Source organism: Rhopilema esculentum, chromosome 12 (genome assembly GCF_057945365.1).
Source record: "Rhopilema esculentum isolate cy_ngs chromosome 12, ASM5794536v1, whole genome shotgun sequence".
Classification (NCBI taxonomy): Eukaryota; Metazoa; Cnidaria; class Scyphozoa; order Rhizostomeae; family Rhizostomatidae; genus Rhopilema; species Rhopilema esculentum.
Window position 1 is genome coordinate 10,033,053 of NC_142826.1, and position 23,728 is coordinate 10,056,780.

The 23,728-nt window shown below is 36.5% G+C and overlaps 1 protein-coding gene across 2 annotated transcripts; it reads right to left on the bottom strand.

The window, feature by feature from the left end:
* Positions 1–1,118: 1,118 nt before the first annotated feature.
* On the bottom strand, positions 1,119–23,617 carry LOC135681599 (outer dynein arm-docking complex subunit 4). 2 transcript variants are annotated; one of them, XM_065196147.2, is made up of 12 exons: positions 22,657–23,617; positions 16,379–16,510; positions 15,989–16,142; positions 15,683–15,747; positions 13,331–13,441; positions 12,556–12,613; positions 11,580–11,798; positions 9,988–10,195; positions 8,425–8,511; positions 7,527–7,723; positions 3,482–3,616; positions 1,119–2,185 (listed from the first exon to the last, which is right to left on the bottom strand). In XM_065196147.2, exons 1-12 carry the CDS (start codon positions 22,861–22,863, stop codon positions 1,854–1,856), a joined length of 1,905 nt encoding a protein of 634 aa, XP_065052219.2. In that variant the 5' UTR covers positions 22,864–23,617; the 3' UTR covers positions 1,119–1,853. The 2 variants fall into 2 exon arrangements, with proteins under 2 accessions (XP_065052219.2, XP_065052220.2); XM_065196148.2 differs by lacking the exon at positions 22,657–23,617 and adding an exon at positions 18,751–18,997.
* Between the last annotated feature and the right edge of the window lie 111 nt (positions 23,618–23,728).

The following is a 23,728-nucleotide window of genomic DNA, read 5'->3' on the forward strand; positions in this document are numbered from 1 at the left end:
ATTATTTTTGCAAACTTGCCAGTTTTGTAGACTTACAGTCCACCCAGGCGCGGATCTAGGCCGGTTGCACAGGTTTCAAAAACAGGTAAAATTCTGAGAGCTATGTTTTTCTGTAAATCTTGAAATTTTGATCTAAATTTAAATTGCAACAATTGCTGCATTTCTCCCTGACTGACTACAGTTTTTCTGTTTACATACTGAACTGAACCCCCATAAGATTCGGACAGAGTTCCCAGCTTCCTAATTAATCTTGTATCCCAAAGTATCCGAGGATTTCACAATCGAGGAAATCAGTCGCCACTCGAAGTTTGGAGTATGCTATCTATGCGCCAATATTGAAACCGGTGGCTATTGTTTTCTGAAAACCTGTGAAAACCGGTGCCCATATGTTTCCCTTACGGGAGAAAAACCGGTGACTAAAACGCATATTCGATATCGATATCCATAGCTCGAAAATGTGGACGCTTTCAAACAAAATGAAATACGGATGCAGATAAGAATCTGAGGTTTCGTATTGAGGGACTAGACTTTCTTTCTCGGATCAAGAGAATTAGAATCGAAGTTGCAAGATAAGGATAAAAGGCCATGCTGAAACGGAGTAAATTCTGACATTTTTAGATAAAGTGTGGGCAAATCCATCACATTTCATTAACCTCACTAGCATCTTTTAGCAATATTTATGAACCAGTAAGACATAGGGCTGTAGCGGGGTAAAGCACCCCGAAACCGGTCAAAATTTTGTCTAGATCCGCGCCTGCTCCAACAATTGAGTTTTTGAGAATCATTACGTATAATTTCCTTAAAATTATCTACATGCGAGGGAAGGTTTTCCCCTCAACCTGCAAAACTCTAAAAACACCTATTTTAGGTTATGCGGCAACACTGAACAGGACCGCTGAAAACATATTGTCTGATGAACCGAAATTTATGAAACGGTAGATTGTAGAATTCCGAAATTTTATGACCTTACAAAATAAACTTATACAAATGTTTCTTGAAATTCCCAAAACCAAACCAACTTCTTAAGTCTCTTAGCTTCCGTAATGAAATACCAAATACCAATGAAAATACCAAAAGATGAAAAATAACTTTTTCCCAGCATGAAAAAATACACAAAGAATGCTAATATTGATGAAATAGAATTAAGAAACTGTTAGGAAGCAATAAGAACTGTATTTTGCCAAAGCTTTAAAAAACTGGAGTACTCCAATGTTTCTAATATTGGTGCATTCTTTTTGACAGGGAAATGTGGTTGTGCTATCTTCAATCTTTAATCTTGAATATCAGACTTAAATGATAAATTGGCGACGACCAGTGCCATCTCATACAAAAACGCAAAAGCACTACCGGTAACTGTTATAAAGAGGCGTACTTCAATCTTTAAGGTTGGGGAGCCAAGATGGCGTTTGAGTATCATTCTAATATTTACCCGTTTTCCGAAAAATAACAGTTTAATACTTTTAAGCCAAAATTTTACGTCTGTAAATCGACGTTTTCTAGACAAAGCCATTTTGAGTGATTAAAATCTGTTTTCGGGATAAGAACCATTATAATTGTCTTGGTTTTACACTAGCAAGATTAGATAATTTTGAGCTGGTCTATGAGAAGGTATGGTGCCAACGCAATGCGCCACAAATATATAATCGCAGAATTCGTTTAATTTCTATTTGCGCAAGAGAAAATCGAATTAAGTTGTTTAAGACAGGCACAGACATACCATTCGTATTAAGACATGCCATTTGTATTAAATATAGGTATCATTGGACAGGCATTAATAATTACAGCGTTGTCTAGGCAACGATATCCCGCAAATCGTTTCCAGTTTTTCGTATAAAATTTAATGGATAAATCATTTACTCTTTCTCGTCCCCACTGTTTTTATCAGCAGCTGATGATTCATCCGGCTTCATGTCATCCGAATCCTGCTTTGCATCTTCCTCTTGCGCCACAACTTGGCCTTGCTCTTGTTCCACTTGGCCTTGCTCTTGTTCCGCTTGGCCATGCTCTTTTTCCGCTTGGTCTTGTTCTTCTTGGTCGTCGTTTATTTTGCTTTCCTCATCAGTTTCCTTCGTTTCTTTATCTCCGATTGCTTCATCATTCTTTTCAGAGCTAGCATTTTGAGTTTCTGGCTCAGCTTGTTCTTGTTTCTCTTCTGCCTGATCGCCTTCCCCCTCACCGCTCTCGCCTTTGAAATGATAGATAAATTTGCTGGGACTTCGCAGTTACGTTATCAACTACATTATATCTTTCAATTCAATATAGACATTCCGCACAAAAAATACATCCATTATAACACATGTTTTACGAGTTTATACTTTGAACTTCAATACAAATATTTGACCTCCATCAAAGCACAAAATATGTTAATTATGGTAGAAAACAAGGTTGGAAAAATGCTTGATAACAGTTTAAAAGCTCAAACGGGAAATATGAGTTTTTTTAAATTAGCGCAAAAAACCACGAGTTATTGTGGATGTAAATGAAGTACAAGAAGTTAAGTGTTTTTCTGAGTGGATATGTTGCATATCTTAATTGCTACATGTGCACAGCTCCAGCTGTCATTGGGAAGAAAAGTCACAGGAATTGCAATCGCAATATCTACAGCCCATTTGGAAAATATGTATGAGTATGAAAATGGTTTTGAAAAAAGCAGACATTTTGAAAATTGCCATGTAGCACTCTTTGAGCATAAAACGTCAAAACATAGATAAAAACACCACGCTAGGAAATATATATACCCAGTTGTGGATCAAAAATGGCTAATCAGAAAACGCGAGTCAATAACTGTTGACCAATCAATGCTGCTTGTCTATTGAAAATGTTACCCATGAAGTCTTAAGGTGAAAACTAACTCCTTCTGCCTTCTCTCCTTCTTTGTAGACAGGAGGAGTTCGTTTTCACCTTAGGAATTCATTGGTAACATTTTCATTATGTTTTTTTAGATTAACGTCAGGACATTCGAAGAAAACATCATTTTGGGTTTTCACCATTTCATAACAAACAAGAACAGAATCGATAAATGTACTAGCTTGCGTGCATGGATTCCTGAGGTAAAAACGAACTCCTTCTGTCTACACAAAAGCAATTTTATGTTTATGTAGATAGATTCCAAAACTGCTAGATGGGAGGACAACGAGCTCTACCAATATTTCGAAAAATGTCGCCATTAAAGTTTTTTTAGCACAATCTTGGTTTTCCAGTAAATGCTGCCTGATGACAGAATCGCATTTTTTTACTGTGTTGTTGGTCTGCAAGACCGAGGAGGCAGTTCTCTTTAGGGGAGAGTTATGTTTTTAATGAAAAGGACTTGCCGTTTTATCATACCATGTATGGGCCTGTTTGGAGACCTCACTGTTCGTTCGTTCTATTACCGACAATGGGAATATTGAGCAGCATTTATTTAACTATGAATATAATTTCAAACAATTTGATACACATCAGAAAAAGCACAATAGTCTAAATGTACAGGAAAGAAACAAACCGTTGGCAACTTGGCTTTCCAAATCGTCCATTGCTTTTGCGATGGCATTTTGGGCCGCCTCGTCATCCAGAGATTTAGCCAAGTCCATCGATCTGCCAAATGACGCTTTCGCTTTTTCAAAATCGTTCAGCTTAACTAAAACAAAAAAGATGACTGTTAACAAAATTGTTATGTGTCACTATGTATCATTAGAATTGTGTCACTGTCTCGCTCCTTTTCTCACAGACAGCTTCCAATCCAGGCCAGGTGTACTATATGGCACAATTACTGTTAAGTCAACGGAATAACTGCATCCAAATAGGCAGAATTAAGTTCAATAAGTTAAAAACATGTTTCTTATTTCGAAGCAAAGAGCGAAGAGGGTTATCAACAATTTACAGGTGTTGTGACGGCGGTGAAACATGAAAAAGCACTTCCAAGCTCCTTCACTGATGAATGATAAAACTAAAGGTAAAACTGATGGTAAAACTGATCTTGACGATTGATCGCTAGAGCCAATTGTTAGGATGATGACGTCACGCTAACATTTAAGTGATTACATAATCAACGGCAGTTGTAACAGCAAATGATGACTAAACATATCAGTTGGAATTTCCCTCTAGCTGAAGAAGACTAAGCTTTGGATGGGAAATTAACAAGAAAACACCAAGGACGAAAACTTCTCATTTCCACTTCCAGGTCCCCTTATTCTATAAATGCAAAATGAGAATTTTCGCTTTATTATGTCCATTTGGATAAAATATTTTCAATGTTGGATAAAGTATTCTCCATTAAAAAGTTTTGATGCAGATTTTATTTGGTGAAGAAAACGTTCCCAAATTACTTAAAAAGTATATTTCTGCCAACTCAACCCAAAATCTGGTCGGATTGGTTTCAAAATACCAAGGGCTTAATACATGATACCTTTCAACCAAGAACTTAGGCCGTCTTGGTACCCGGGTAAGCTCGCTTTGTAGCTATCATAAATTTAAATACACTGCGTTTCGCTATAATATAAAAACTTCAGCTTGGTACCCGGGCTGGCTAGGCTCAGCGCACCGGGCTGTTGCGAGTACTGGGAGAAGAGCGAATAAGAGTGGGCCTTGATGGCATAGATACTTTACTTTGTTATTGAGTTATTTTAAAAAGAATTGTGGTATCTTAAGCGTGAAAGGAAACAGCTTAAAAGTTATAGCAATTTTCATTAGCCTCTTCGAAATCTAACAGTGTTTGTTTACCAGCTCTGGCACAGGTCCGGATGTCTTTATCAACAGTTTCCGAAAGAAAAAACACAGTAAATAGTGGTGCTCCGCACTTCCACCCAGATAGCGTGAGTCTGAAAGCTCAAACCAAAACTTCTGAAAATCAAATTGGATGAAATTGAGGCATTGAGATAATGCGAATAAAGTTCTTCCCGTGTAGAGAGTAGGACGTTGCTTAAATTGTGCTAATTTCGGAGTAGTTTTCTTGTAGCCGGCAATGTAAAGTTTAAAGACTACCTTTTATAAGGTTCATCCTGAGATACTATTTGTGTTTCAAACAGGTAAAGGCAATAAAAGCTTTTAAACACTAGCAAATTCTAGATTCCGTTGATGCCGATCTTAAAACTGTAGTTATGCAGTTTCTACCAGTGGTTCCTTTCCAAGCGTCAGTAGTAAGCAAAGCTAGAGGGAATGATCTAAGCCGGCTAGGGTCGAAAGAGATTTTTAAGATAATCGCACTAATAGCATTTTAATTTATGGGCTTTGTGGTTAGTGGGCGGGCTAAACGCTCTGCCATATGCTGTACTTCAAATTAGATAAGCCACTTGAAACCACTTAGATCGTAAGTATTCAAGGATTGGAGTGCGGTAGTACCAAGCACCCCGAAGAGGGAATGCACGTCAAAACAATATCACTTGACTAGTTACTACAGTGCTTAATTCATACTCCACTCGTTAGTTCTCACCATAGCACCCTCTCCAGCCATCATTGAAAGCAAAAACGCGTGATACAGATAAAAAACGGGTATCTTTAACCTTTTCGTCTGGTAAGCTTCACGACCATAGACTGAACTGAATCTGCGTCAAAACTACTGGCGCCTGACGAAAAACCATCTTGACCAACTCATTTAATATCACGACATTGCAAACTCTGCATATAGAGGTGTCTTTTAGAGCTAAAATCGTTCCCACCCTAAAGTCTTCAAACTTTTGAGGCATCCTTACCAACCCAAGCTTTTATCAAGGACTTAATAAAGCTGCTTAAATCAGTGACTGAGACAGAAGCAACATGGCCAATAACACATTTGCAATAGTGGCAGATGAACGGATCAAAACATCGACGGAGACAAATGAAAACAAAACAAATTCAAGTACCACGTTCGAACCACGCCCTGTTTTCACAGTGTTACAAAGGTTTTCAAAGCTGTGACTTATTTCCCAGATAAAAAATGAACACGATTTAAACTCTTCGAAGCTTCTTCGCCAAAGAAAGATTCGTGGAGGACCCAGATAATGAAGTTAGCTCGATCTATATCTAGGTGTGGATATTTCAGAGCTAAAATCGTGGCAAACGATCAGATTGTTTGTATCTTTTTCAATGTCATGAAAATTTTCACATTTTTAAACGCTGGCTCATTTATGCAAATATAAATTCCAAGTCCTCAGTTGCTAGTAAGCCTTTATTTTTTCGTAAGATAATTCTTGAGATGACGAGAAGTTTATCTCTTGACCTCCTACCTATTTAGGGTATTATATAGAAATCCGCACGTCAAACTCAGAGCTCCTACGCAGTCTGGCAGTGTCAAAGAGAGATTGACATGCGAAAAAGACTGATTACGATGCCTCATTCTCGCGTTCATCTCTGTTAAAGGCGATTTACGACAAGTCACACATTTCTTCAATCGATTATGCAGATTACTCCGCCCCAGCTGACTTTGAAGCAGGTGCAAACGAAAAGAACGATAAATCAAAATCACTTACGCAGCATAAAATAAAAGGTGGATGTAGCAACTGACGATATCAGCGACTTATGATATGATTGAATGGGGAATCGAATTGACATATCTACCTTCTACCATAAATGATCATTGATTTGCTAACTGAAGCATATCTATTTGTCATTCGAAAATACCAGAAGATATATATGCCACAACGTAAAACGGTTGTTAATAACTGAGGACTGAAAACGACACTTAATATTGGCAGCATACATGTGAGCAGCGGAGCGAAAGGTCGTGGCAACACTGATATTTACTGTCACTGTCTTACTTACCCTTATTGAACAATTTTTTTGCGGTACAGAATTTGAAAATGGCTTTGAAAAAAGCAAACATTTTACAACATACTTAAAGCTTTTTCGTCTGACACTCCTCAGAGCATAAAACGTCAGAATAGGTTCTGAAAAAACACGATGGAAAAATATATACCCAGTTGTGGATCGAAATAGGCCAATCAGAAAAACGCAAGCACAAGACCGGTATAGTAACTAAACCGGTCTTGTGCTTGCGTTTTTCTGATTGGCCTATTTCGATCCACAACTGGGTATATATTTTTCCATCGTGTTTTTTCAGAACCTATTCTGACGTTTTATGCTCTGAGGAGTGTCAGACGAAAAAGCTTATTGAACAATTATTATTTTTTATGAGTGTTTGGCCTTGATAAAGTGCAGCCTTTTGCTCTCCATATTTAAACAGGGACGTCCTGAGATGGATGCAGTAGGAGAAGTGCTTCCTTCCTTCTGGAATGTATTGCCTTTTATCGTATTGATCACAAAATACATGCTAGTTATTTTTCTAGCTATTTTACCAACCGAAGGCCACAGAACGCACTCAGAAATATTAATCTCCGTCACACGAAAAATTATATCCAATAACGCAACATTAATTTAAAAGCAATATTAAGATCAAGGGTCTGTTCTGACTGTCTGTCCTGATAAATTCACGAGAAAGAATCTATTTGACCAAACTTCAGCTAAATGTTCAGACTTTGACAACTGCAAAAATGGCTAGCAGGGCTAAGTATACCGAAATGAAAACCTTAATTTTAATCTTCTGTTAAAGTCTGAAAGCACAGTGTTTGACTTACCATCAGCTTGTGCAATGAGAACAGATGCGTTCAGCTGCCAGACTTCATCTTCAGCCTCCTTCGCAGCCTCCAGTGATTGCTCACCATAATCACGTGCTTCATCGTACTCCCCCATTTCAAAATGGCACCTACCGATCTCATGGCGTAGCCAGGTACTTTCAAGAGGCGTTTTAACAAGGGGAAGCTTCTTCTTCCAACTACAAGAAACAAATTCGCGTTCAAATAACGTAATTAATGAAAATAAAAGCAAATTTCGAACAACATCAATGATTTTGTCGATAAAGAACTACTTAGAAATGGAAAGATTCATAAGTCAAGCTGTACAAGGTTCTGGTAGAATACGAACTTAGCATAATTCAAGCAACGTCCTACTCTCTACACGAGAAGAACTTCATTCGCACTATTTTCAATGCCTCATTTTCATCCAATTTGACTTTCGAAAGTTTTGGTTTTAGCTTTAAGACCCACATTATCTGGGTGGAAGTGCGGAGCACCACTATTTGCTGTATTTTTTCTTTCGGAAACTGTTGATAAAGACATCCAGACCTGTGACAGGGCTAGTAAACACTGTTAGATTTCGAAGAGGCTAATGAAAATTGCTATAACTTTTAAGCGTTTTCCTTTCACGCGTAAAATACCATAACTCTTTTTATAATAATTCAATCTTATTCGTTCTTCCCCTAGTACTCGCAACAGCTCTTCTATCTCGGTTACAATTGAGGCAAGGAAAAAAGGGAACCATCTGTATACATCTAACGCACAAGAGATTTTTATATTCAAATTCATCGGTATAATGTGAATAGACAAACAGGCGAGAAGCAAACTTTTTCCGAATTTCCAATTCAAGGAAATTTTCCCTGAAGTCGTTAAATATAGAATATTTTGTCCAAAAACTTACTTTTCGATAGCTTTTTCGTAGTTCCCGGTTCTTGCATACGACCTTCCAATGTTATCAAGAGCACGCGATTCGCCATCTTTGTGATTGCTAGCGCAAAAAATAAATGGGATCGGTTAGGCAAATATTCAGAAACGCAACACTGAAAACTTGCTAGTGTTTAAAACCAGCAAGTAACACAAAACATAATAACAAAAAATATACTGGTTAAAATCCGTCACCAAAAACAATTTGGAGCAAAATTCCCAGAAAAAATACTTGGGGTGTCATTTTTGGATATCTCGTTTTGCCCATTAATATATGATTGAGGGCCTATTCACGAGTGATGTGGGCTATAGAGAAATCAATTTATGGAATAGTTCTGTTAAAGTTCTACCGGCCTTAGCGGATAATGTGTTTAATAGCAGCATAACGCAAATAGAAGTTTAAATGGGCTGAAAAAGTCAAAAAACATGATTTTTTGAAAATGCAGAAAAGTCAATAGATTTCTTGAGCTATGGCGACACAAAAATCTGTTTTTGGAATTTTTTAATCTTGATCAAAGATCTTGAAAGATGAATGGAAGGTTGCCTAGCGATTATCAAGACAAGTGTGTCACTGCAGACAAACCAAAAGTAGACGACAAAGACAACCGACAACTTCCAAAGCAAAAAGAGATAATTATCTATACAGTGTGTTTTCACTTAGACCCATATCTGGTCTTACAATGTATCATTTACTTTATGTTTTCTAGAAAATATCTATGAAACATATTCGAGAAAGTTAAAAGCAGGACTGGATTGAGGTGGGTGCTTTTGGTGCTGCACCATTAGGCCAATTCCTGAAATAGACCCAGACAAGAAGACGAAAACTTTCCTGGAGCTGAAAAAGCCCAATAATAGGCTCTTTTTGTGCTGCAGCATCAGGCCCAACTTGGGCTGAATCCGGTATGCGTTAAAAGAAAGCACAGGTAACATCGTCACTTGGTCCAATAAAAAAGACGGTTCTAAGGTTTTATGCCATCATCAGAAACAGAATGTCATCAGTGAAGGTAAATCATGAAGTAAAACAAAAGCTCAGTCTACATGTTAACTTCACAATCATGTTTAGAAAGATTGAGAATGAGCAATCGAAGAAGCCTGTAGACAGCGGGAAATACCATAAAACAGGCATGATTATAGGCGCAGAGCTCAGACTAAACATGACCGAATGATTATTAAGATGCGTAGGCCATGAAAATCCCAATTAGACTTAAATGCAAGAATATTAGGAATGAAAATCTTGAAAATAAAGCTTTAATGAATTTAATTGGACTTTGATCATGTTCAAAATACAAACATAACCAGCAAAGGGAGTTTCCTGCAAAACGATTCCATATTAATTGACTAAAGATTTCGGCATCGGTCTTGTACGTATTACGTAAAGTTTTCAAACGATTAATTTGAAATACCAAAGCTAGGTAAAATAGGTCTGGGATAGCTCTGTATCTCAAAACTATGAAAAAACAGAGTTCCAAAAGAAGAAGTCTAGAGGAGGAAGTGTCCAATGAACATAAAGCCTACTTATCATCAGCTGCAAAATTCTTACTTTTTCTCAGATATATTGAAGTCCTCTAAGTGGTGTTTCAAAGCTTTCTGCGGTTTCTCAAGGTCAAGGAGAGCGTTGCCAATGCAAGAATGCAGATTTGCGATAATCTCATCACGATTGTTCAGCGTCATCGAGCTTGTCTCTTCAACTTCTTTCAGCGTACTTTTTGCCAGTTTTAGACTCTTATCAGCATGTCCATCTGATAACGCTGTCGAGAAAAGAGCTTTCTAAAGATTTAAGAAAATCAGGCATCAAATATACCGACACCTTTTTACATAAATAAACGTGTTAAGTTTTTTGTCCCAGATTATCAGAGAAATATACGGATTGAATGGTTTTTCACTTGCAAAAGATTGAAAATTGTGATCGGAGAAACGGCATTGCAACACTTTCACAGTTTAAAAACTCGTTATCTTATCAGAGTTATGAAATATTCGCGGAAAACAATGTGCATATCTAATCAATGGCAGACAATCAGTATTCAATGGTTGGCTACGTACAGGCCTAGACCAGCAACGCATGGCGTTAGAAAACGTCTGTGAAAAGAAATTCAATTGATCCTTCTTCAACTCACGTCTCTAAAAAATTTAAAATATTCCTTGTGCTCTTGAAAAGATTTTTCCAATCTAGTCATAGAATTTATTAACATTACTGTCTAGCGATATGCCAAGAAACGTTCGATGCCGTATAGCCAGCGCTGTTGGTATATAGAACAGGACGGTCCTAAGTTATTACTCGAAGTTTCCCTCTTAATGCGATCATCATGTTATTATATCTAGTATCATATACAAAGATTTTAAAAAATTTTTTGATCCATCATTTTGTTAACATCTTTAGTATTGGTGCAGTATATCAGGAGAAGTTTATTTTAAACTTCAAAGTTTATAAAACAACATTTTGTGCAGACTTTACAAGAAAAATGTAGAAAATCCAATTTTCATGATGTGACTCTCAATTCCTAATCCTGACTTGGTAACGATTTCGTGGGCGCCAGGTTTACTACAGTACTAATACTGATATTAAATAGTATGTAGCAAGTATAATGCATGAAGTACACGGTTCAAAGAAATCAGACATGTTTGCAGAAACAATCGTTGTATAAAGGCTACTATCTTTGAAACACTGAATGGTAATTGCCTGACAGTGACTTGAACACTGAATGATTGAGTGATCAACAGTGAGTGATTTTATTAAGAACCACCGACAGGAGAGTGTAGCTGAAGCGTGTGCCACAGAGCCAGGCCTCATTCTGAGGCATGTAATTTTTAAATCTATGTCAATTGTCATATTCTGAAAAGTATATTCGTTGTCAAGCAAGGAGCACATACGCATTGTTTGCTCCAGGGCACGGCCTCGCTCTTGGCGGCTCTGCTTTTATTGTGATTACACTAAGCAAAACTCTCAAAGTTGTTCTGTTCTACACCCTAAAGCCATTACAGGTTTGCCTAAACAACTTCGAGCAATAAACAGTAAGTCACAATGCTTTTATTGTCATATAAAAAGAATATATTGCAAATAACCACTTGACAAGCCTTAAACCATATCTGTGTAAAAAATAAATAAGAATAAACGCACTATATATGTTTACAAACCTGCGTCAATTTCTTCTAGCTTTTTCATAAATTTTGCCATTTTCTTCGTTGAGACCTGATCTTTGGTTAGAACATTTTTCTTCTGACTTGACATCTTATCTTTTTTCCTTGCATAGAGCGGTTTTTGCTGTCGCCAAAAGTCTGTTCGCTTGTTCAAATATGTAAGACCATCTTCAACAAGTTCGTGTATTTTCTTGTTTGATTCGCTCTTTATAAAGTCTAAAACAAGAAAACCAACATATACATGCGTTTTATTTCCATTGAAAGGAAAACGAGTCGCATTTAGGCCAGACTATTACAATAAAATTATGTACATGATTGTAGAGATAAAACCTTAAACATGGTGCAAGTAGGTTAAGAGTCTATATTGCATTTCTCCAGAAGCCCAAATTAGCAAATAATTAAATCTACGTGAAGAAGATATTTTCGGGCTACTTTAAGTAGCAATGGCATCTCCTTTGCAATCGCACAAGCAGGGCGGTTATCGGTGCTGAAGTGAAGATTTTCAGCATCCACAATTTCTTTTTTTCGTAATTATTCAGAAAAGATAATTTTATATCATGATATGTTATTGATAGCAACAGAGTAAATACGTGCAATGGAACCATATATTATCTCCTATTGTAAAGATACAATGACGTAAAGCACATGTTTAAGAAATACCAGATGTTCCGCAACAAATTATTTGACAAAAATTAGCCAAACTCTACGTAACTACATACAAAATAACCTTGCAAATCAAGTATGTAGGCCGAGATGCCCGTAACTGCTTACAATAACATAACAATTATGCGAATACAAAGCTAAATTTTCGGCAAAAGCTATAAAACTGAAAAATTATTAGCTGTTGATCTAAAATGCTTTAAAAGCTTTGACCTTTTTTCAAAGGACTTTTTGCAGAAATTCCTATCTTCTTACATTCTTAATTACAATTCCAACTAGTCAAATTGCAGAGAAAACATTCTTTAACATATACCTGTATCCTGCATTAATTTTTCCAAGTATTCCTTATCAGCATACAGTTCACCAAGAAGCTAAAACAAGTAAATATTACAATAAACTTTCATGTTTTAAAACTGTTACAGAAACAAATGCTATTGCTGTGATTCTTAATAGAATTTTGCATCTGGGAGAACAACTTAAAAGACACATACATAGAAAAGTCATATTGCTTATGTGAGTGGGGTATCACACGCTGGGCTACCGATAGAGGTGGGAGGGGGGCAAAGAAGGCAAAATGTCCCAGGGCCTCGAGGCATACGGGACCTAATATAGAAAGGAATTCATTTAAGAATGGTATTGATCATGGGCATAATTTTTCTCTGTAGGAAACTTTTTTGTGAAGGACTTTTTAGCACAAATAGATCCTTGTGCAGACACTTGTCAATAGACTAGCACAAAAAGTGAAAGTTAGGAATCTATAAAATCGAATGAAGGATAATGGTACGTCCGTGAGGCAAAAAATTGCAGATTTCTTCATTTTAACTATTAAACTATTAAACCGTTACAGCTATTGAAACAATCAGGTTAATAAATAGGGTTTAACTCCTGCAGCGGCATCAGGATCATCAGCAACCTTATTCAATGTAAGATAGACAATATTAATGCTTATACGAGGCATCTAAGAGTCTGGATTAAGAATACTATCGACAACTGTAGGTCTGGGCTGAGCAGCGGCATTTATCAACAGAAAACTACGTTTGGATAAGAATTGAGACATAAAACAGCATGAAATAAAACTTATTACAAACCTGTTTTACTGTTTTGTTTGAAGGGGCTGGAGCTTTAGTTTCTTTATTTCTGCTTGCTCCAATCTTTGCCTTATTTGTAGCTGGCTTGCTATATCCTTTTGATTTTTTACCCTAAAAAGGATTAAAACCACGATCACAATATAACAATGAAATCTCACTTAAATCTTATTGCAGGATTTAATTTATTGTCAATTAGTACCCCGTAATATGAAATGTAATTTCTTGCTTGAATTTTTTATGAAAGTTAGAAGATAGACCTGGCCAAACCACTTTTTGGAAAGCAAAATAAACATATTTAGACAAAGGAAAAAGAAATCATTCTATCATTCTGTAAGTTATTGTGCTTTTTAGGGCCATTAGCTCTATCTTCGTTGCCATGTCTTACCATTTGAATATTCAGAACACATGGAGCAACAAGAACATTGAGATTTGATCAAAGATACGAAGTACGGGCAAAATGGGATTGCTGACTATAAACCATTGTACGATCTTCGAAATGCATACTTGGCTTAACCCAATCCAGAGAATCCAGAGAAGTACCGAGTTCAGGCCCATAGATAAGGGGGGCATGGGGCGGCAATACCACCCTTGGAACATAAGAATGCTACAATACCAAATATAATGGAAAATATTACTGCAATACCACCTTTGGAACATAAGAATGCCAGCTGCTCGCCACCCTGAGAAATTTTGCTTTAAATCTTTTCAATGGTTTTTTTGTCGTTTTTATTGGATTGCTGTGGCAATTTGAGTCAAGCCAACACTGACTGAAGAAATTTTTTCATATCGGAATCTCCTATTTCCAATGTAGGACTTAAGATAGTGCTTGGTGCTTAACAAATTGAGATATTTTTCCGATGCTAAAAAAAGCTTCTTGGGAAAAATTTGAAAATTTTCTTAGAATCAAGTTTAAGAAGCGATGACCGTCGCTTGGCTAAAAAATAACTGCATCTGAGTGAGATTCTCATTTTTGCAAAGTACATACTGATGGACATCCTAAAGCCAATAAACATAATTGTGAAGCAGCTTTAATCGTCCAGTGAAAATCGAGTCACAGCACTGTCTGTAGTTAAAGCAATGAGGCAAGACCTTCAGTAAAGATGTAAAAACTCGACCGAGGACCAATGCTTGAGATGCTTGCGGAATTTTCTCGGTAAATGTGTTAAAAAAATAGTGGCACTTGATTGAGGAGGAGTCAATACGTGCATTATTAAGGGTAGATTCCCCTTGACGACATTCCATGAAGACAGAGAGGGAAAGTAATTCTGCATCCCTGGCATTTCGAAGTAAAATTTTGACGGAAGACATAACATTTGAAAGTAATTCAGTTTAATGGAAGTTCAGCTGGTTGATTGCTGAAGAAATGTTACAGCCTTTTTGCTTGTTTTTCCATTAACCAACCCCCCCCCCCTCTCTACAAACTCTTCACTTTGAACCTTGCCTGCATTGGACATTGGGAGTCTGCCACCCCTACTCCACTGACCTGGCTACGAGCTTGACCGAGTTAAGTTTCTCTACTGCCGAAACCTGGCTCACAAGGTCTATTGTTAAAGGGCAACCTTTCCGGAAAATTGCAGAAAGAGAGAATATTTGCGAAAGTTCAAAGGAGATGGCTGAAAGTGCTAGGAAGAAAACTATTTTGAGAACATATGAGAAAAGAAGAGTCACAGAGTTGTTTTTGAAATAATAGTCAAGAGAGCTTCAAGATTGTAAAAAAAAATTAATTGTAGAGGGAGATTCAAGTAATGGCAAAACATTCGATTCTTACCCACCAAAGGAAAACTGTCAAAATAATCTACTTTTGAATTCTAGACGTACTGATAAATTCTATTAAAAATCGTTTTGACAAGCTCAATTTGAAATTTGTTCAAGTCTGGAGTCGTTTTTATTAGGAGCGCTTTATTCCCGAAAATTTTTACAATCAGATTTAACTGAAAAGGCTACTCTCAAAATTTGCAGGAACTTTCCTATTTCATATCGAATCTGACGTATATGAAACTATGGTGTTTAGTAATACAAGAGAGCTTGAAAATATCGTCTCCGATTTTTTTTTAGTCTGAATCTATCTAAGATATTGAATAGGGTAAGGGAAAGTAGTTTTAAAAAGGGGTAAAGGAGAGCAGGTAGGGTACCTATTGCTAAGAGATCAGCATGAAGAAAGCTTTAGAAGATAAAAGGTCGATTTAAATGTGTGATTTTTCCAATTGAATGTGTAAAAAAGAACTCCAAGACTTCATATTCTTTAGTCCAAAATAATTAAATGAAGATGTTGAAAAAACTGTCTTAGTAATCATAAAAGTGCTAAAGTGATAACATTGTAAAATTTGATATATCTTAAATAAAGTTACTAACTAGATCATCCTGCTTTGTGAAGAATGACAGATCACCTTTGTTTTCCAATTTCACCTTTGCTGCATCTATGAATTATAATAAAAACATGCTATTCTTATGTATCCTTTAAAAGATGCTATCTTTAAAATGTATCCTTAGTGACCCTTTATTCAACAGCAGTTACATGGAAGCGTAACAACAAGGATAATTGAAAAAAAATCAAGAACTGAGTAAATATTGAAAATAAGCAGAAAATAAGCAAATATTCTTATTTTATTCAAAGATTTTGTTAACTAAAATAAAAGGAAATAAATAGCACTGGCATACTTCCAATAGAATTGTCAATTGCTTCTTGGGCCTTTTGAATTCCTAATCTGAATTCATCCAACTCAGGTCTTAGTTTGTGACCTCTGTGGTAGTACATCAAAGCATATTCAAAATCACCCATTGAGTAAAGAGCCTCAGCCTTTTGGTATAAGCCCTGGATAAACAAATTTTTGAAATGTAAATATTTGATTTTTTCAAAAAAATTAAGGAATATAGATTTGGAATAGAAAATGTTTTCTTAATCAAAAACATTTTGTTGAACAATATTTTGTTAGTGAAATTTAAGATTAATTCAGCTCAAAATAATGCAATCAAACTGAATAGAAATAGGTTTCGAAAGCGCTACAATACCACTGAAAAAGTAATGCACCGGCAATGAAGTAGCTCTACCTTATTGAATTCTTTATCTTCTTCAAGTGCAGCTTCTGCATCACTCAAGGCAGCTTGTGGATCACCAAGCATAAGATAACATTTTGATCTTGATACAAGACAGATTTTATCATTTGGCTGGATTTCCAAGGCCTGTCAATTGAATTAAAAAATCTATATTAAGCTGAAAGATAAAATAAAGTGCTGAAAGTCTAAAAAAATAAGATATTTAATAATGAAATCAACGAACTTAGGGGACATACTGATCAGGTTCCAAGGCTTTTTTCATAAGAAGGCTTGCCTGCCCAGATATGGTTAAAGAAACTCAAATTCAAAATTTCTTATGTAACACCCATCATAAGAGCTGCCTTGATAGCTCACATACTTCCATTCCACACTAAAATATTTGTGAGATCTATTGTGAGATCTAAATACCTCATTGTGAGATCTGATTATAGAAAGACAAATAATAAATCAGTTTCTTTTCATATGTTTTTATTTCTGTGATTCAGGGTAAATTGGGCAAACTTCTTAATGAAGAGGCCACACCAAAAGCCAGATAAAAAAGAGAAAAACAAAGAGCATTCAGGGACAGAAATGAAAAACAAAAAAATAAAACTTTGCAACTTCCATTTTTTAAAAGAGCTGATTTGCAGCTGTAACTGCTTCCAACAAGAGACAAAACTTTTCATGCAAAACAGAATAAATCTGGAACCATAACACTTCCCGATTCAAATGGTTTATGCAGAATTCAAGTATATTTTGATTTGGAAATAAAATATTAGATTGGAAACCACTTTATTGAGATTGGAAACCATTTTTTAAAGAGCTGATTTGCAGCTGTAACTGCTTCAAACAAGAGACAAAACTTTTCATGCAAAACAGGATAAATCTGGAACCATAACACTTTCTGATTCGAATTGGAAACCATTTCATTGAGATGGATGGTGAAAGCCACCTAAAGTAGGACCTTGAGCAAATCATTCTTCCCAAAGTCAGTGAATTCTGTCAGTGAAGCACAACATTTTTCTCAAAGTCAGCCAATTCTGTCAGGAAGCCTTTCTTAAAGTACCTAGTAGCTTATGGAATCTGTACATTTCCATTCAAAGAGTGTCTTTTCTTCTGAGATGCATGCATATAGGAAACACAAGTGCCTGATTTGCTTAAAAGGGAATTTTTTAGAAAAACCTTCCAAAATGGACTAGGGAAGCTAATATAGAAAATAAAAGAGTTAAGTTTGTAATAGATTTGTTTAGAAAACTGCAGATTCATCCCAAAAATAGTTTACATGCATTAAGGCTTTCAAAATAACACTTTTACTCATTTCTGTTTATCTGATGTGACAAAATGATCAGGGGCTGCTGCAACCTCAAGCAAGCCTCTTGTTTCTCTGCTCTAATGTTATCACCCATTTCCCCTTCCAAAGTGCTCTCCTGGGGTGCAGAAAAAGAAAGACATCGTTTTAACTTAATAAAAGAATATAAACAAATAGATACTTTTTGAATGTGTGGTTGTGACTTCATAAACTGACAGCCTGAATCTGATAAATCATTTTGATTTTAGCATTTGATTTCCTTCTAAGGACCTTTGCAAGCCAAAAAGCTCTGCTTCTGGGCAAAATTTGCTTCTCAGAGAAGACCTTGTTCACCCCAGGTTCATGGCATCACTTAATGCCATACATCTGTGGCATGACCAAAATCAATTCCAGTATGAATCATGCAAACACTTGCAGCAACAGAAACACAAAGTAAATGTATACCAAGCATAAAATCTTCTTGCAAACAATTAAAGATGATGACATATTAGTTGATTATCCAAAATAGAGGCCTTCAACACATTAAAAGGTTTTGCTTCTGTTGGTATACTGACCAGCAAATTAAGAATCAGGTTTATGGGGTGGGGGGCATATAAAGCACAGAACTTGGATAGTGTTAACCTGGAATTAATCTATGGTATCATTTTTTGGAATTAATCTCACTGGAATTAATCTCACTGGAATTAATATAAGATATGGTATCATTTTTAAAGTAATTGTAACACCTTGTAAAATAATATAGCATCAAATCTCGTTTTCAACTTTATCCACCGTGAATTTCATCTTTATTGGAATGAAAACACACACTTTGTTTTCTGGCAAGTAATTTAATTTGCTAACAGATCGCAGGTGAAGTTTTAATGCAGAGTTACCAGGCGATTTTGCCGATGTTTCTATTTTCTCGTGGAAAAAAATAAACTCTTTACCAAAGGTCATTTCGTATCTCTTGCTAAAGACAAATGAAATTGTAATATTATCGTATATGATCTTTTATCGAACAGAAATTTCACGAAGGAATTTATCCTTTAAACAACACATTCACAGATCATTACAATAGAACTGTAACTAATGGGCCTACCATCCGATAACTTTCCAGAGCTTTCTTGTACTCTCCTTGCTTATAAAGAGCATCGCCTTCAGCTAAGTAAGTACTGAATGAGCTCTTTGGGCCTTCAATCTCTTCTTCTTCATCTTCATACGAGTCTTTCATCTTGCAGGCTATCGTTAATGGGTTAACTTTTGTTTTGCTATAGGTGTTGTTGGCGACAATCGCCGAATGTCCTCCGCAAAACTTTGGTTTGACAGTGTCATGACAACGAGGTACTTCATGTATAGTTTATAAAATCTCATAATGAAAAAGCTCCTTCTCAGCCAAACATTATGAATACAAATGAAAACATCAGGTGTGTTGTGTTTTCCTCGTCTACACTCTACATGAGGTGGAATTTTCCTTTAGCTTAAAGCTGACAAAGCCTTTTATGCTTGAGTGCAATTTTTCATACATTCTTAATACGTTCAATGTTGTCTTTCTATGTACATATTATTCGTCGCAAAGTTTTTAGAACCAAAACCAAACTACATCTTATCTTACATGTCATTTTGCAGTCATTAAAAACAAGATAAATCGAATTATACTAGCATTATAAAAGTGAAAGATGATTATCAAAATGCTGACCCCATTTCTTTTTAAATTGTTAACAAAGTATGAAGAACTGAAGTGCGCAAATTTTACAACTTTTCACAAAAATGGACAGACCAATACTAGGACTAGGCCTAACTTTAGGTCAATAACTGTTCTGCCACAAGTCTTAGATGCTTTTATTACACCTTTTTAACCTCATTTGGGCGTGATTTCAAGCACGGATATCGTGGTTAACAAATTTGGTAAGGCTTCTAGAAAAATTAAAGATTAGTTTTAAGGATGGTAAGCCGAGGGCGAGGGCGGTTTTGAGGTTGCAGCCCCTGGATGAAGGTGGTAAATTAAAGCCGTTCTTGATGGATCTCTCCAAAGCATAAGATTGTATTAGATATGACATCTTCATTGCAAAATTACATGCCTATGGTTTTTGTTACGAAGCATTAACAATCAATAACGTTCTTATCTAGCAAACCATAAATAGAGAGCCAAGTTTCTTCAAATCTTGGTAAGCTGTAGCTCGTGGTGTTTCTCAGTAATCAGTTTTAGGCCCTCTGCTGTTTAGGATAAACATTAATGATCTTTAACTTTTTGATCAAAACGGAACTATTGCGATAAGAGCCTACAACATAACTAACAAGTTTGAAAATGTAATATAGCCTTAGAATGGTTTTCCGACAACTCCATGAATATAGATGCAGATACTGTTATCTTTAGGTCATTAAGCAGAGGTTAAATGATTCACTTATGGTTAAGACTGGAAACGCTGATGTAACTAACAGCTCTCAAGAGAGCTAGTTGTGCAAAACTCTCCTTCCACCGCCACACTTCGAAAATTTGCCAAAAAGCTAGCTATAAACTTTATGAACTTGCCCGTTTATCCACGTATATAAATCAGAAGAAACTAAGAAATTTAATGTGGTCAATTGTTAATAGTCTGTGCAGAACTTTCCTTTAATCTCGATGTTTCACAGCAGGTAACTTACAAGAAAAGACCTTGAGAATGACATAGAAGGTCACCAAATCTACCTATAAGTCAGCTACTAGAGAAGGACAGTGTAGCTATCATTTGTAAAACGAACTTACTGTTACTTATGATGGACATATACAAAACTAGAAGTGACCTGAAACTGATATCACCTGGTATATGCAAGAAATGTTCTTTTAAACTATCAGCATGGAGACAGAAAGTATCAGATTTGAAAGTCCGCAGCTGTGTCAAATGTTACTATCAACAATTACATTCATCAATTTAAAACAGAGATATAATTGCCTGCTATGCGAGCAGTTGATAAATACAAACTGAAGGCAAAATATTAACAAGCTTTTACAAAATAAACAAATAGATGACGTAACAGAAATTAATGATTTGGATTAGGCTGGTGCTGTATTTGTTGCAGAAAAACTCAACATGTTAAAAGGAGAAGAAATCGATCAAAACCCGCCTGGGGGGAACGATTAAAGCAATAAATCAGGAAGCCGAATCAGGGTTGCAAAAGAATGAAAGCATTGAGTGAAAATTAATAAAACGAAAGCATGATTATAGATTCGAGCGAAAGCATCAAATAAATTAAAAGGAGAAAAGCACAGAATCTGGGACAGTAAGGGGGACAGTGAGAGAATCGTAGCTAAAGACGGCAAGCTGAAATGACACCAAAACAGCACCAGTCATTTCAATCAAAACCGTACCTTTCACAGCAACGAGGGGAAAATTCTACCAAAAATAAAGACAAGAGATTAACAAGATACCTTAAATTGAGAAGTGGAGTAAAGTTTCTGGAATGATACCTGGGATAACCGTGAAAGAAAATGTGACACAAATTGGTTACAAGATTTAAAAGAGGAGCTTTTTAATAAAGAGCAGCGGGAAGATTTGACTATTGACAGTGAAAATGTGAAAGTTATCGCACAAAATTGGGAAACCTGAAAGCGCCTGGCTTGATGGATGGCGTTCATGGGTTCTAGTACAGGAAGGTTTCGTCGCTCCATACTCAAACTGCTACACAGTTGAATAGACTTATTGTTGCAGGTGAGGTGCCAATCAGGACGAAAAAGGTGAGGACAGTTTATATACAGAAGGACTTCTCCTAAGGAAATATTGTTTGCAATTATTGCCCGATAACATGCATTCCTCTAATGTGGAAGATATTGACAGAAATAATCGCAAACGGTGTATACAAATTGGAACAAAAAGAACTGCTACTTGAGGAGCAAAATGAACTGCTACATATCGGAGTGGAGCTTGGGGTAAAAATGATTTTCTGTATAAAAAAATTCTGAGGGAAGTAAAGACAAAGAAGCGAGAACTTTCGTAAGGTATCGGACACAGTGCCTTGCTCTTTGATCTTAGAATTGTCTGCAAATGTTGAAAATTGTTGGCTATGCATTATGGCTAGTAAAAAGTTTGATTAGCTCTTGGAGTCTCTATACGTTGATATTTCTCATAGCTCTGGTTCCACTTACCCTGATCCGTAGAAAATACAAGTGCGGATTTCTAGAACGAAAGATTTCGCTTTGAATGTACTATTGTTTTTCAAGAATGTTTAAAATCATTGAGAAAATTCCTGGACAAATTTACCGAAAATATCATCAACATAGCCGTAGATTTCGTCCCGCTGAATACTGTGTCCTTGAAGTGCCACTAGTTTCAAGACGTGCCACTCTTGTTAATATTTATCATCTACTGTAACATGAAGAAGCCATTTGTAAATGTTTACTGCTAAACTTTGCAAAACCTGCTATCGATATGAAGAGTGCTAGGTGTTTGAAGAAAAGAAGAAGATTTCGAAAGAAGAGTTTTCAATCAAAGGTGGAAAGCTGTTTATTCTTCTCAACACAAAACCCATGTCAGGTGCCGTTCAGTTAAACAGTCGCCGTTCAGTTAAACAGTCGCAGGTAAAACCAATGAGTGTTCACAAATATAAGGAGACTCTTGAGTTTGTTCTCAAATGAGTTTGTCCTCTTGGGGTACAGCGACAACTGAACTGGGTCTTAGCGACGATGTGTCTTCTAAGTCAAGGTAGCAAGGACAAAGGTGCGCTAGGCTTACAGTCGTTGTTGGGAAGCCTAACCCAAGACATGTATTATATTTTGAAAATAAAAGTTAAGTTAACAGAAAGACTAAAAAATCAAGCTACAGGCACTTCAGTGGCCAGAAACTCAAGGGATAAAAAGTCCAGGTAACCGAGCAATAAACTGTTTGCTCAAATGCGCAGGGTATGGATGTCACTGCAAGGCCTCTCGAAATATGAGGCCCCAAGTCGCAGTTACTGCTGCCCCCTAAAGATACACGATCGTAAATGAAAAAACCTGATGAGTGAAAGTCCAAGAAAGTGAAAGTTCACTTACCTTTGAAAACCAAACGAGGGCGTCCTCGTACTCACCCCTTTTGAACCTCAACCGCGCATCTTGCAAAGCAGTCTCCAGCAATCTTGCAGTTTCGATCTTTCGTTTCTTTTCATTTGATTTAAGGGACTTACGACGCTCTTTCTCGATCATTTCCATCCGTAAGCTCTCTTCGATCAGCTTCAAATTCCCCAAATTGTATGATGTCATTTCGCAAAACCGACAAAGATTATCGCATTACGGAGAATGACTTTACCAATTTTTGGGAGTCAATTTCGTTTGCGCAACCACGGTTTTCTAAGATCTTATCAAGACAAGAATTGTAAGTTTTGGTCGGCTTTCATTGAAGGCAAAACATTGTGGTCTCGTCTAAGCGCGTTTTTGAACTTTTCTCTGCAAAACTCTAATCTGCAAAATCAATGCATAATAATTTTCCAGCGAACTCACACTCTGCGGTTGGGAAACGCGAAGCAGGTGGACAGCGTTGGCAAACGGGTATGTTGATCAAGCGTCTAACAAATTAGTCCAGTTGCAAATTGAAAGAATTTCCTTATTAAAAATTGATTATTTCTTCCAATTGGCCGTAAATTTTAAAGCTATTGAAACCAAGAAATTTGTTTGACTGAAATGAGGTCATTCAAACAAACTTTGTATGCTGGGAAGAGTTTCTTTTCAGACGATAGCTTGTCTGGTGCAAAAACATGGCTCGGCACGTTGCATTATTCATAACTCTCTGCCACTGAACAGTCTTATGCAAAATGCCATTCTTAAACTAATAAGCAAAACCGTGAGCAGAAACTCACTTAGCATCTAAGGTATTGGTATTTACGCAGATCGATTAACATCGCAAAGAATTGATATCAATTCTCAAGCAAACTTTTAACAAACTGGTTGTTCTAGCCAAAGTAATATTGGTGCTGGGATTATTGAAGAACTCATACAAGGCCATTTTTACAGCTCCTGTCACGTGACCGCCGTGAATACATAAGAACGAGGTTGTTCATCTAAAGCAATAATAAATCAGTTACGAGCAGATTACAAGCGCCATTGGCGAAGCTTTGCATCAAATTAACGG

Bases quoted from the DNA above. Each gene is read 5' to 3' on its own strand.
- LOC135681599 (XM_065196147.2), bottom strand. From the start codon at position 22,863: ATGACATCATACAATTTGGGGAATTTGAAGCTGATCGAAGAGAGCTTA. The intron at 16,511-22,656 runs GTAAGTGAACTT...TTCAATTGACAG, and splicing joins CCCTCGTTTGGTTTTCAAAG to GCCTTGGAAATCCAGCCAAA. The intron at 2,186-3,481 runs GTTTGTTTCTTT...ATCATTTCAAAG, and splicing joins GGAAAGCCAAGTTGCCAACG to GCGAGAGCGGTGAGGGGGAA.